Source organism: Doryrhamphus excisus, chromosome 22 (genome assembly GCF_030265055.1).
Source record: "Doryrhamphus excisus isolate RoL2022-K1 chromosome 22, RoL_Dexc_1.0, whole genome shotgun sequence".
Classification (NCBI taxonomy): Eukaryota; Metazoa; Chordata; class Actinopteri; order Syngnathiformes; family Syngnathidae; genus Doryrhamphus; species Doryrhamphus excisus.
The window spans coordinates 14,113,555-14,127,684 of NC_080487.1; the positions used below are offsets into that span (position 1 = coordinate 14,113,555).

Here is a 14,130-nt window from a genome sequence, read left to right on the forward strand (position 1 = left end):
ACGTTTTGAATATGGCACCTTTATTGAGAATGCTTATGTATTTTGTGTTATGCTGTTAGCATGTAAGCTGTAAGCACTTTAACAAGGTCCGTGAGGCGAGCCGACTCAATGCTATGTTCCGTATTTGGCCCCCGTGCATGAGTTGGACGCATGTTCCCTGAAGGGTGCTTTGGTCCAGTGGGTTCGGACTCGGGCAAAGAAAGGCTTTGCCATTTTCTTGTCTTCTCTTTATTAGTTTGTGCTCAGCGATCTGCTTGTGTAAGCAAACCCGCGACGTTGGACAAGTCCTGGGGAGGGACCCCCTCCTAATGATTTCATTACCTCAGAGCCTCTAGTCCTCCAGGGACTCTCATTTGACGTCCTTGTCGCCCTGCTAGTGTCGCGTATGCGGAGCTGAAGGGGTCAAACTAAGATGCATTCTCTCTCTGCTGCGGGCGATGCTGGGATTGTAAATTGATTTATCGATTGGCTTCTTTGGAGTATCTTCACATCGTCACCGTGTTCTTCATCTTTGTGGATCTATAGCTTTTGTCCTTCATCGTTCTTTTTTTAATAATTGATTACTTTCAGCACTGCCTAAAGTGTATCTTGCCAGCCTCGTGGTTATGGCGGCCTCTCCTTCATGTCAAATCAGTCTTCTGAGATCCTGGAGTGCATCCATGTGCACAAGGAACATTACCGTCCAGAGTGTCTGAATGGATCATTCCGCTGAGGAAAGAGTTGTTCAGCCGATAGCGGGGATAAGAACTCGCAGCAAATCGACAACAGGAGGGCTCAGGTTTTCAGTCACAACTCATCAGATGCAATTGGAGGGGTTTTTTCTTCTCTGCCTCTTGGACTTTTCATCTTATTTTTGATATTCAACCATACTAGCAGTCAAAGTACCATCCTACCATCCTAGCAGTTCTTCAGACTAAGTGGCCACCCTAAATCCCCCCAAAAAGTAAAGAGGTCTAGGCTAATTCAGGTGCTCTAACCGCAGTATTTCAACAAATAGCCTTGGCAATCTGGGCATGGTGCCCCACGTTCTTCCTCCAAGACCTGACTACTTCATTATTGACCCACAGCCGCCCCCCAACCATACAATTTGTTCCACTGGCAGGGCAATCGTTTCCATCTTTACCCCCCACCCTTCTTTGGCAAATGATTGCTTGGAATGGTGGCACATACAGATGATCACAACTTATTTCATTTTTAAAACATAATCAAACAGAATGGCGTTATATGTACTTGACTTTATTTGCCTTTTATTTAACCCACAAATGTGTCAGCATTTTGCCTGACATTTTTACGTCACATCTGATGTCAGACGTTTGTGGGAACTAATGGGAACTCAACCTGACGGCATCCCAAAGTATGATGCCAACGAATGAGTTCTCGTCTCTCAGCCAGCCACAAACCTCCACGGCATCCCATCCATATTTCTTCTTCTTCTCTCCGTCAGTTTGTGTCTTAAGGATTTACCTGAAACTGCCCCGATTTCTTTGTTCTAATCTTCATTCTTAACAGGATCTAAAAAGATGGAGTACATTAATCTAAGGAGGATGGGGAATGGGGAATATACCATCAAATGTTGGCCCATCACAAGTACCATGACTGGATTAGCCTGCGACCTTCATGACAATTGCAAAGTGCTTCGGCGTCTCCGCCTGGTCTATGGGAATAAAGGCCAAGGGGTTTTATCCTCTTATGATCTATCATAGGCTAACATTAGGATTGGTACCAGGGGTCGTGTTTATGGCCTGCTGAGCCATTGTGCCTGATTTGGTGTTTTGGTGTCGTCCTTGTCCACCATTGAGCAACTGGATATGACTTAGATGTTTGGCATCACCACACAATCTCACATACTCTAGTACTTTTTCAGTATTTTTGTGTTTTTTGCAGATCCATGTCTCTTTCAGACCCAACGCTTCAAGACGAAAACAAATCCTCATCTTTCATCTCGCCACTGTCAGTCATGCCTCAAGAGGCGAGCCCAGACTCAGCCTGACCCCCCCACCCGGATACTGCAGTAGTATTTCCCTTCAGGCGTAATTAAACACCTCAAACGATTGGTAAACCCTTCACCACCGGCCCAAACTTGGATTTGATCATGTGAGTGAGATAAATGATCCAGGAGATTCAGATTCCGTGTCATTTATGATGGATCTGGCCTTTTCCTGGCTAATCACCTCTTTTTCATTTCCGCTAAGGAATCTGCCTCATTTCTCCCCCTCAAGCATGAAATGGATATTGAGCCCGCAAAGGCCTCCAGATGCCGTGATAGATTGCCCATGACTTTTGCTTTATTGTTGCTCAGCAAGGGAGAAAGCGTGTCGCTAGATAAACACTTGAGCTGGATTGGTGGCCCTTCGATGACTGGCTTGGAATTCTGGATGGATGCTTTGTGGCTTCTTTGCAGTTCTTGGTCTGACAGCAGGGTCCTTTGGGGACTCAAATGAAATCACATTCATGCTAATTGTCAGCGGATGCATAGCAGCATACGTCTCGTGTCGTGTTTTTCCACCTCGGTTGTGTCGCTGTGTTGTCGTGCACGTGGAGTCAGCAAATGGCCAGTCCACCAACACCGGTTTGCCATCATGGACTGTGCAGCATCCCTTCCTGAGTCTGCTGCCACGCCCCACATCTCTATTTCCCACACAACACCTGAACATCTGGCACGCCATGTGCTCCCGTTCTGCATTTAGATCTTAATTGCAGCGCGGTGACGGCGTTGCGGACGCCTTTTTCTTGGCAGCCTTCATCGCATTTTTGCCGGGAAACATCATCAGGTCGTCCTAATGCACTGGCCGCTCCCGCTCTTCTATTTCATTCGCCATCAGGATTTGCCAGCTGATCCCGGCACCTCCAGCGGCAATTACGTTTGTTTGGACGTGTCATGGACTGCAGATTACGGGAATCAAAATCAAATATGAGATTGGCCCCGTGCACGGCCATTAGCTTAAGTGGCTTATGCTATCTTCTGCGGTGCTTTCTGGCGAGTCCCGAGGCTCGTACGACGTGTTGCATGTACTGGCAAGGATCCTCATCTTGGGAATTGACTTTGACTGAAGATGTTGCGTTATTTAGCAGGCAGCTGCTTTGGGATTTGCAACGGGCTCCAGTCAGCCATCTTCTGGGTGCTTTGAAGTTGCTGACGCTCATATTAATCATATTAATCATATTAATCATATTAATCATATTAATCATATTAATCATATTAATCAAGCTAATAAATAAAGGAAATGCCGGCCTGCACTTGTTGTCACGTACACGCTTGGATCTGGAGGTGACGTTAAACAGCTTGTCGTCATTAAGCTAGTCTTTGGTTGTTGTTGTGTCACATCAGATCTCCAGGCTGTACTATCATATACAATACAGTCATCTTTCATTTATCACCGTTAATGGCTAATGCCCTAGACCAGGGGTGGTCACACAATTGTTACTTCTATTGGCAGCTATTCAGACAACAACGTCTGTGTTTATAGTACTGTCCCTTGACAAAATATACTGTAATAAACATGCTGGGGTGTCGTGTTTATGACTATGCAAAAAATATGTGGGGGGGGGGGGTTATGTGAGGCAATGGCGAGTGTTCAGCATTGTTTCTGCTCTGCTTGGCTTGGCCTGTGCCTAATTACAGCTGGCAGACTTCCTCCTTTTGAGATATTCATCATGGGTCTGGAATGACGGAATCCTGGCTTCATGGCGGTAGTCCCGATTAAAGTCTTCCATCCTTGCAGCTGATAAGTTATGGATGGATGGCTCCTGAAAATATGAGCCCACTTATGACTTGAAATGAAGCCTGATGGAAAAAGCTTTGGTAAAGCAACCTCACGTGATAAGAATCTTTGATTTTGCTGTCTGTTATGATGACATCCTCGGATCCAAAACCATCTCTCTCTCTCTCTCTCTCTCTCGCTCGCTCAGGCTTATTATTCACAAGCTTCTAATTAGTGTGCTTTATAATGGCCTCTCATATTTACAACGTCAACACTAACAGCTTTATGCATACCAACATCTGACTAGCACAGACGTTTTACAGCGCATGCAGAGGTAGATAAAGCTGCTGATGACACTTAAGGTGCAGCTACTGCCATCATCGATAGTCATGTTTTGAATTGCAAGCACATTTATTTGCTTTATTAATATGACATTAATGACAATTATGAGTTGATTGTCGCAACATTTAAAGCGCTTGCAGAGGTAAATAAATTTGCAGGATGGTGATGACAAAGTGCAGCTACTGCCATCATCAATAGTCATGTTTTGAATTGCAAGCACATTTATTTGCTTTATTAATATGACATTAATGGCAATCATGAGTTTATTGTCGCAACATTTAAAGTGCTTGCAGAGGTAAATAAATTTGCAGGATGGTGATGACAAAGTGCAGCTACTGCCATCATCAATAGTCGTGTTTTTAATTGCAAGTACATTTATTTGCTTTATTAATATGACAATTATGACTTTATTGTCGCAACATTTAAAGCGCTTGCAGAGGTAAATAAATTTGCAGGATGGTGATGACAAAGTGCAGCTACTGCCATCATCAATAGTCGTGTTTTTAATTGCAAGTACAGTTATTTGCTTTATTAATATGACAATTATGAGTTTATTGTCGCAACATTTAGAGCGCTTGCAGAGGTAAATCAATTTGCAGGATGGTGATGACAAAGTGCAGCTACTGCCATCATCAATAGTCGTGTTTTTAATTGCAAGTACATTTATTTGCTTTATTAATATGACAATTATGACTTCATTGTCGCAACATTTAAAGCGCTTGCAGAGGTAAATAAATTTGCAGGATGGTGATGACAAAGTGCAGCTACTGCCATCATCAATAGTCATGTTTTTAATTGCAAGTACATTTATTTGCTTTATTAATATGACAATTATGACTTCATTGTCGCAACATTTAAAGTGCATGCAGAGATAAAGCTGCGGGATGCTGATGACACTTAAAGTGCAGCTACTGCCATCAATATTCACGTGTTTGTAATTGCGAGCACATGTATTTGCTGTATTAATATGACAACATTAATAACAATTCTGAGTTAATTGTAGCAACATTTAAAGTGCATGCAGAGGTAAATAAAGTTGCGGGATGCTGACCACTTGCATATGTCTCTGCCTTGTTCTTATTCAGATGTGTTCATAATTGCAAGCGCATCATATGTTTGCTTATTGAATACACAACAGTTGCATCAGCGTCTGCTTTTGTGGTCTTCTCAGCCTCCTGATGGCTGATGATGTCCTCCATAAAGCTTAATCCCTCCGTTCCTGTCAAGTTGTCAATCTACCCGTCCTCATCCGAGCTCCGCTAATTAGCCCTAAGTATTGGCGGGCTTTGTCTCGGCACCACGACGGGACGCGCCTCCCTCCGCGGTCCGGTCAGCCGGCTATCTACGTTGTGCAGCGCATGCTAACCTGAGCCCAGCTAAGACGGCCTTTGGGGACGTCCCAGGCTGTCTAATCAGAGGAGACGCAGGGCGAGAGAGGGGAGGCGGCCAAGGTTAATGAGATCAGCCACACTGTGATTTTTTGCCGGAGCCGAGTGGAAAGGAGGCAGGGCTCGCGCCTCAACTCCCGTCCAATCAAGCCCGAGGAACGGCATTGTACCCTCAGCCTTTCCAATTCCAACTTGATTGTATATTGAACTCGCTTTCTTTTCCTCCCTCCCTCCCTCCCTCCTTCTCTTCTCCAGGGGAGCTTTGTGGCCAGCATGACCGCCACGCTGCGACAGATGGATGACTATCATTACGCCCATCTGATCGGCACCTTTGGCAAGATAAGGAGCGATGTGGTGGTGAGTGGACCTTATCGCCGTTCAGACGTCTGTCGCACGAGATGCGGGGCGGATGCCATCGCTTTCTCATCGTACTTGACATGGAAAGCCGCAGCTCAGTGGGAGTTTGCCGGAGTTGGGGGGGCGGAATTTCTGGCTGCCGTTGTTCTCAGGAAAGACACGCGTGGACTTAACTTTGCCACATTTTTAAATATGAAGTTACGTTAGTTTTTGAACCCTAGTAATGATTTTAATAATGATTTGGAGTGCATGACAAAGTCAAAAGTAAAGCATGCATTTATGAGTAATGGCGTTTTAACGTGCACACAGACAGGGCCCATAATAATAATAATAATAATAATCTGAGTGGGCCCCCCTCCCTCGCCACACACCAGTTCTGGGCCCCCCCTCATGCCTGGGCCCGGGACATCTTTGTTATACGTCGTCATACAGTAATTAGTTTGTTTATTGGTTAATAATCGATTCCAGTTGTGTTTTGTTTTTTGTTGCGGGAGACCTGAAACCTGCAATAACACCATCTTTTTCCAGCAATCAAGTCTGGTGCTTGTGTGTTACCGAGCATTACAGTAATATTGCTGACAACCAGTGACCTGTGTAGGATACTACATAGCATCACGTCTTTGAATGCATCTTCTGAATGCGTTTTTTTATTTTTATTTTACTCCATTTAAACATTTTTATACTTGAAAATACTTCATTTAGGCAACAATTTAGCCAACAATAACATTCGTTAGGTGGGCCAAATCCATGCTATTTTCCAAACAGTTCTGCGGGCCGGATGAAATTGCATCACGGGCCGGATTTGGCCCCCGGAACTCCGGACGCAGAATGTGTCCAGTGTATGAATACATTGGTGTGCATTTATTTGTCCCTAAAACCTAAAAGGTGCAGTTCTCCTTTGAAAAAAAGAATGTGATCGCTCCTGCAGGCATAATGCTGACTATTAGGTAATAGTGGTTTCTTGTTTTGGTCGCATCGGCACGCAGTCGCTCACCTCCTTACTTCCTAGTGGGACCTGAGCACAGAGCAAAACTCTGCGACCTTGAATGGGTTCCCCTGTGAGGCCGCTCGGCTGTTGGCAAGATAAACAATCACTGTGAGGATGCTGGATCTTTGCTCAGATTGATTGTTCCTCTTGCAGCCGTGGCCGCATCTCACAGCCGTCTGCCGCTTTTATTTCTTCCTCCAAACATGCCACCTCAAAGCCCACAAGATGGACCAACTTTACTCTTTGGTGCCTCTATCATCTCTATTTTTACACCTGCAGCAGACTTCATGCGGGTTTGACCCAGTTTAACACCTGGTTTAACACCCAGTTTAACACCCAGTTTAACACCCAGTTTAAGTGTGTCTTGTTTTGCAGGATTTCCTCATGGAAACCTTCATCATGTTTAAAGATCTCATAGGGAAGAACGTCTACCCCTCGGATTGGATCATAATGAACATGATGCAAAACAAGTAAGTACCACATTGCTGGACACACACACACACACACACACACACACACACACACACACACCGGCTTTAAACTCTCAACGTTGTGGTTGCTAAGGAACAGGAGTCAAAAGTGGGTTAGGCTAGTTCCACGTGTTCCCCTCCATGCAGATATGAACACAAGGCCTGAGCAGTGCAGCAATCAGATGAGCATCCCGCTCAGGCCGTAAACAATCACATGAATTATAAATGACGCCCGCTAATCTCGCTACTTAGTCTCAGCATCATTTGCTTTAGTCTCAGCATCATTTGGTGCTTTGCTGCTCTTTTATTCATGCACACCTTGCATAATGGCGCCGTGCTGTATTTGCCACATGACATTATGAATATATATATGTATATATTACCCTTCTAAAATGGGGGTGTCCAAACTTTTTCCACCAATTCCGGCATATCAGCACCTGCTAAATTTAGAGGACAAACCTGATTTGTTGCTACATAAGTCATGCTGGCGTGGAAGCCACGACGGTTCTTTATTTTGACTTTAATCCCATAATAGTTTGACTTCATTCACATACTATTGTAATTTATCAATTATCAATTTCTTCTTACAAAATGATGACTTTCTCTCATTAGATCACAACTTTTTCCTATTAATATTTTCTTTTTTGATATCATCCATTTTTGATGCCGCTTATCCTCACTTGGCTCGCATGTATGCTGGAGCCTATCCCATGCGGGGTACACCCTGGACTGGTGGCCAGCCAATCCCAGGGCACATATAGACAAACAACCATTCACACTCACATTCATACCTATGGACAATTTGGAGTGGCTAATTAACCTAGCATGTTTTTGAGAGAGATGCCAAGCAGAGAATCGAACCCTGGTCTTCCCAATCTCCTGACTGTGTGGCTAGGCCAGGGGTGGGCAAACTACGGCCCGGGGGCCACATCCGGCCCGCCAAGTGTTTGAATACGGCCCGCCCAATCTTTCCAAAGTATTTCATTTAAAGTCAACATACAACCTGGCATCATGGCCTGAGCCAACCTTTTGATGGTTGTATCAATTTCGTTGTTTGACATGGTCTGTTGTTTACAAAGTGCTCCTGAAAAAAGAGACACAAGCACATAATAATAATAAAAATTAAAATAATAATTATTATATTAATTATATTAATGCTAATTATTATATTAATTATATTAATGCTAATTATTATATTTATTATATTAATGCTGATTATTATATTAATTATATTAATGCTAATTATTATATTAATTATATATAATAATATTGTTATATTCGCATATTTTACATAATAATAATATAATAATTATTATTTTAATTTTATTTTAATTATAATAATATTTTATTATTTTTAAAATATTTAAATATAAATATAAAATAATAAATAATAATAGCAGATTTCTTTGCCAGGTTTATACGTTTATACACTTTGAAGGCCACTTTAAAGGCAGCGGGATACATGGTGGTCATCTACTATCCATAAGCCTTTACAGCTGCTTTTGTATGGGATCTATGAGACCGTAATTACACATAATGAATACATCATAAACATATCATGCATATTCTGTTTGCTCCACTTGTTTTTCTTATTTGCTCAGATGTTTCCTGCATACATTACTTGCTCGCTCACTTGGAATAAGCATCAAACCGACGCGGCTTTGCTGCAGCCTCCATGCTGTGACACTGAACAAAATGACCCGTTGTCTTCATTAGGCGGTACGAGTGCCCTGTAGGTGACCTTCAAGGAGGCTTCATTAGCACCACTCTGCATCCTCTCTGGGATGGAACAATATCTAACATGTTTTTGTTGCTCAATCAGCGCACACTTAAGTCATGCATATATTTCAGGGTCCTCTCGTAGAAATCACAACATCCTGACCACAGAACCCCGATCTTACGTCATCTAGTCTAAGACCCGATGCTGAGCGGTCCACAAGTCGGCAGGACTGGAACAGCAACTGTCCTAGCGTGAGGTATCTTGGCATACTGGACCCACGCCACTGGACCAGCGGTCCCTGTTAGACTCATTAGAAGGTTTTTCATGCCGCGTGGCTCTTTGGGGATTCACGCTACACTTCATCCAGGACCCCCGAGCAGGTTTCAAGTGGAGCAAAACCTCATTTTGCTTTTCTTCTGGACTTGCTGGTGTCTTTTGGATCATTATTGTCCTGCTGGAGAACCCAAGTTGGTTTCAGCTGGAGGTCACCAACAGATGGCTGGACATTCTCTATTTATCACGGCAAGTCTTCCAGGGCCTGAAGCAGCAAAACAGACCCAGACCATCACACTACCACCACCGTATTTTACTCTCGGTAGGATGCTTTATGATGCATTATTTTTCTTCAGCAGTGCTTTTCCGTCTTCGAAGCCACGTCGGCCATTTCTAACTGTGGCAATAAGGTCTGCACTTCCTGATGTTGTTGTGGAGTCTTTTGTAACCTCTTGGATGAGTCGACGCTGCCCTCTTGGAGGTCATTTTGTTTGGTCGGTTACTCCTGGGAAGGTTCGCCACTGTTTCATGTTTCTGCAATTTGTGGCTAACGGCTCTCGCTGTGGTTAGCTAGAGTCTCAAAGCGTTAGAAATGGCTTTCCAACCTTTTTCCAGACTGGTAGATCTCAATTAATCTCAGTGAAGTTATGTTTTAACTGGGGGACAATCGCTTTTTCACAACAAACAATACATCAAAGATGATTCATAAACTATATTGCATGATTTTTATCCATAGGACCAATTCCGGTTGCTAAGCCAAAGTTTGGGACACCCTGTCCTTACTAAACTTAATATATGTATTTTCATGCAGCGTATTGAAGATGCTATCACATGACTCCAGCCATGGATAAATGGATCCGGCTGTCTAAAACGGGGCTAATCACGTTTAATAAATTGATCTCATAACAGAGCCTTGTGACCTTCCTCGTTATCTCTTTGCACAGCACACGCACATGCGGTATGCAAATATATGAGGATCATTATCCAGGATGCTCTCTGAACTCAATTAGCAAGTATGATCTGCTGATAAACGTTCATTAGCATAGGTGGCTGCACGAGAGCGGCAGGCAAAGTGCGACAAAGACGCCGGGAGCTGGCAGGCCCGTGCGTTGAAGATGAAAAATGGCCGCCATCCATCAGTAATAATGAGGGGATTTCTCTGACAGTGACATTTTGATTGGGAGGGGTTGATGGTATTATGACGCGTGTGTACGGTGTCCAATTGGCTCCTAATGCCATGGCGGGTCACAACATCTATTCTTACTCTCTGCATTTCCTGCCATATTGTGGGGCCTCAACATGCAATTTGGATAGCACCCATGTTTGAAAACAAACAGGAAGTCGGCCAATTGGGGGCAACACCACACAGTTTTTAGTATTAGTAGTTTTTTTTATTGATTATTAGTGTCTTCAAAATTCAAGCTTAGAGTTTTGTGGCTTTTTTATTTTATTTTTTTTAGCAGTGGCGGCGTCTCAGTCACAGCAAGGGCAGTGTATATTCTATTTTGGTCTGCCTCATTAAGTTTTTTCACACTTTAATTAATGGCAGGATGTGCTCACCGAGGATCTGTCCTCCCCCCCGCCCCCCCCCCCCCCCCCCCCTCGCTTTAAGCCAATTATATGTCAGTGCTCAGCCACTTCCTCGGCTTCACACCGGGTTCACACTGACCACAGCGCAGATCCAGTCCTGATCCAGTCGGACTTCCTGCAAAGTGTCACTCCATCGCGCTTCCGTTCCGGCTGTGGAGAGCATATGTTCACACGCTAGCTAACCTTGTATACAGGACGTTCTTGTAAACAATAGCCAAATTTGGGAATGATGTCATGTTTACGCTTCTAAAGTAACGCTAGTGTGAAGGCAATTAAAAGACGCAATCCAGTGTTTTCAGACTGCATCTACTTCCTATTTGGTTCGCAATATTCCCGTTATGCTAAGAGTCCACTGGGCCGGCGCCAGTTGGTGCCAGTTTGCACCAATGCAATTTGCTGCGGCGCCAATGAGGTGCCTAGTGGCGTGCAGTGGCTCAAACTGGCTCCCAACTGGCTCCTGGTGGCCCGTAACGGCGGCAAAAATTGAGTTTGGCGGCAAGAAAATTTCAAAATGTTTAAAAAAAAAAAAAAACTTCGCACCACTTGCATCAAGAAATTGGCGCCAAGTGTCCACCAAGTGGAACCAAATGTCACAAACAATGGAATCCACTGGAATGTAATGGCATGAGCCAAGTTGCGCCAAGGATGCTAGGAGCCACCATGCGCCAAACACATAATCTTTGGCGCCAACTGGCACCAGCCCATGTTAGCCCATGCTAGGTTAATTAGCCACTCCAAATTGTCCATAGGTATGAATGTGAGTGTGAATGGTTGTTTGTCTATACGTGCGCTGGGATTGGCTGGCCACCAGTCCAGGGTGGACAGCTGGGATAGGCTCCAGCACCCCTGCAACGCTCGTGAGGATAAGCAGTAGAAAATGAATGAATGTTATTCTTACTTTGACATCATGCTATCTAAAATACTGTAATACTTTCATATAATTACCATCTTTATTTGGTAATGTAAGATCAACAAACATGAATATTAGAATCCTTGTATTTAAAAAATATGTAGTATTCTAGCAAACCTGCGAAGGTACATTTCACCCAGTTTTTTCCTCCATTTCCCACGTTTGCCTTCCCTAAAAGCAGCAAACGAAGCAGCCCTAAATATCCCGTATTAATATTTGTCAGCCGGTGCTGTGCAGCCATCGGAGAGCCACTTTAGCATTAGCCGGCCGTTAAGTATATCAGCTATATTGGCATGTGCACAGCGGCGGAAAATTGAGTGAGGCGTGCAGACGGGACGGCGTTAATAGTTTGGAGCGCTGTGGGCTCGGGGATGAGTGTCTTAGCTTTAGTCCACGTCTGATGCTTATACAGATGTGTTCAATGACCGTTAACCTTTACAGGCGTCCGCTCAGGTCACTCTTAATGTGTATTTTGTGCCGATGCACACAAACACATGCGGAGTGAAGCCTCTTGTCATCCAGCCTGTGTGCAGCAGAGGGACTAACAGATTGTGGTCACTCGTATAAACTTATGTCAATTTATTTAGAGTTAATTATTACCAACCTGGCTTTTTTATTGTTCAATAAATTGACATATCCGTTATGGTGACAGGCCTACTGTATACGAGGGGCTTCCCGGGGTCTCCCTCCGGCTGTCATGGCCACTTCTTACAGCGGTCCTTCTTAATGCCGCTTTATTGGCCAATCGTGAAACCTTATTCACTCCGCTCCAGTGGTCGTCCATCTTGCTTCACCTTGCTATTCGTCATTCCGTCACATTGCAAGCCCGGCGACCTTGTTTGATGACTCCTTCACGGTAAACAAGTCCTGGTATTCGGGAGGAGGAGTCGGCTTTGACTGTCAATCATCCGTCTAATCATCATGAAATTGTCATGTGATCATGATGGGAGCCTTCTGACTACATGGGGGGGGGGGGGGGGGGGGGGGGGGGGTGCTGAGCATGCATTTTTACAAAGAATGTCTTTGTTTTTATTATGAATAGCCTATTCTGATACAAAAACAGTCTAATTCTATTTTTTTTATTAATATTAAATTAATATTGACGTGTTTAACATAAGACCTATACTTAATATGCATTAATATAAATAATAATAAAATCACTGACCTGGGTTTGATTCTCCACTTGGCCATCTCTCTGTGGAGTTTGCATGTTCTCCTCGTGTGTGCACATTCCAAAAACATGCTAGGTTCATTGGCCACTCGCCCCAAGACAGCTGGGATAGGCTCCAGCACCACCGCGACCCTCGTGAGGATAATTGGTAGAAAATGAATGTTTAAATGTTCAAATTTCACATGTAGTACCGGTATATCAATTTACTATATTTATCTCCCATACAGTGGGTTGCATTCAGTGACCCCAAAACTTCACAGATTAGTCGGAAATTTCTTTTCCGCACAATAACCCATCTCATTTATAAATAATGTACAAATATGTGCTAATGAAGCATAAACTGTCCAGCATGCATTTACAATTTGGGTGTCACGCATGTTTTTATGGGCTTCACACATATTTTTTTTCCCCCACATTTTCCTACTGTCCTGAACTCAGCACAGCCCAAATAGATAGATAGATAGATAGACTCCCTTTATTGTCATTGCACAAAAACACAGTAGTGAAATTGCCAACGAAATGTCGTTGCCATATAATAACAGACACAAAAGAAGATAAGTAATAATAAATAATAATAATAATAATGTGGAGAATAAATAGATAGAATAGACACCAAATGGCTGCAAAATTAAAAACAAAACAAAACTGAATGCCACAAAATGTCCTGAGGGTTAAAAGCTGGGCCCGCCTCTGTCGCCACTTCCTAAGAGCGGCGTGCCATTAAGTTATTAACATTTAATTGTGCAGCAGCACAGAGGATTAGTTTAGTTCCCATTAAGACGCTCCTCGCACGCTTCCTGCAGCCCCCGGCCTTCTGCTGCGCCGTCTGGACTACGCGAGCTGCAGGGGGCACGTTTTGTGTCCTTACAACGTGCAAGACGTCATTCATTTATGACTCGTGGAAGCTGGAGGCCAATTTGGAAACGATGAAAAAGACTGGCTTGTTTCCATTCCTGTGAGCCATGTTTATTGTACAGCAAAATAAGAGGGCGGTTAGCATTTAGCATAACATTTGCATGTGTAGTTAATTGCCCACTGAGCTATTCCAACGATAGTAACTCCAAGTATTTGCCCCATGGGCCTACATCATTAGCTTCCCACCACATTGGCATTTCAGGGTGTGTGCCTATGGATGTCTGGAGGACACCACGCGTCTAAAAGTGACATTTAATGCCACAAAAAAGGCAATGGAAATGCAATAGGTTACCTTTTTATCTTTT

The 14,130-nt window shown here is 43.7% G+C and overlaps 1 protein-coding gene across 4 annotated transcripts in view; it reads left to right on the top strand.

Annotated features, from left to right (window-relative positions):
• Positions 1 to 14,130, top strand: part of dock1 (dedicator of cytokinesis 1) — a 98,120-nt gene that overhangs the window by 61,288 nt on the left and 22,702 nt on the right. For 3 of the 4 annotated variants that reach the window (XM_058060983.1, XM_058060986.1, XM_058060984.1), the window contains exons 28-29: positions 5,687 to 5,788; positions 7,152 to 7,246. In XM_058060983.1, coding sequence (XP_057916966.1) covers positions 5,687 to 5,788; positions 7,152 to 7,246 — 197 coding nt within the window. Of the gene's footprint in view, positions 1 to 5,686; positions 5,789 to 7,151; positions 7,247 to 10,050; positions 10,607 to 14,130 lie in introns of those variants that run through there. The other variant, XM_058060987.1, reaches the window with a different exon arrangement.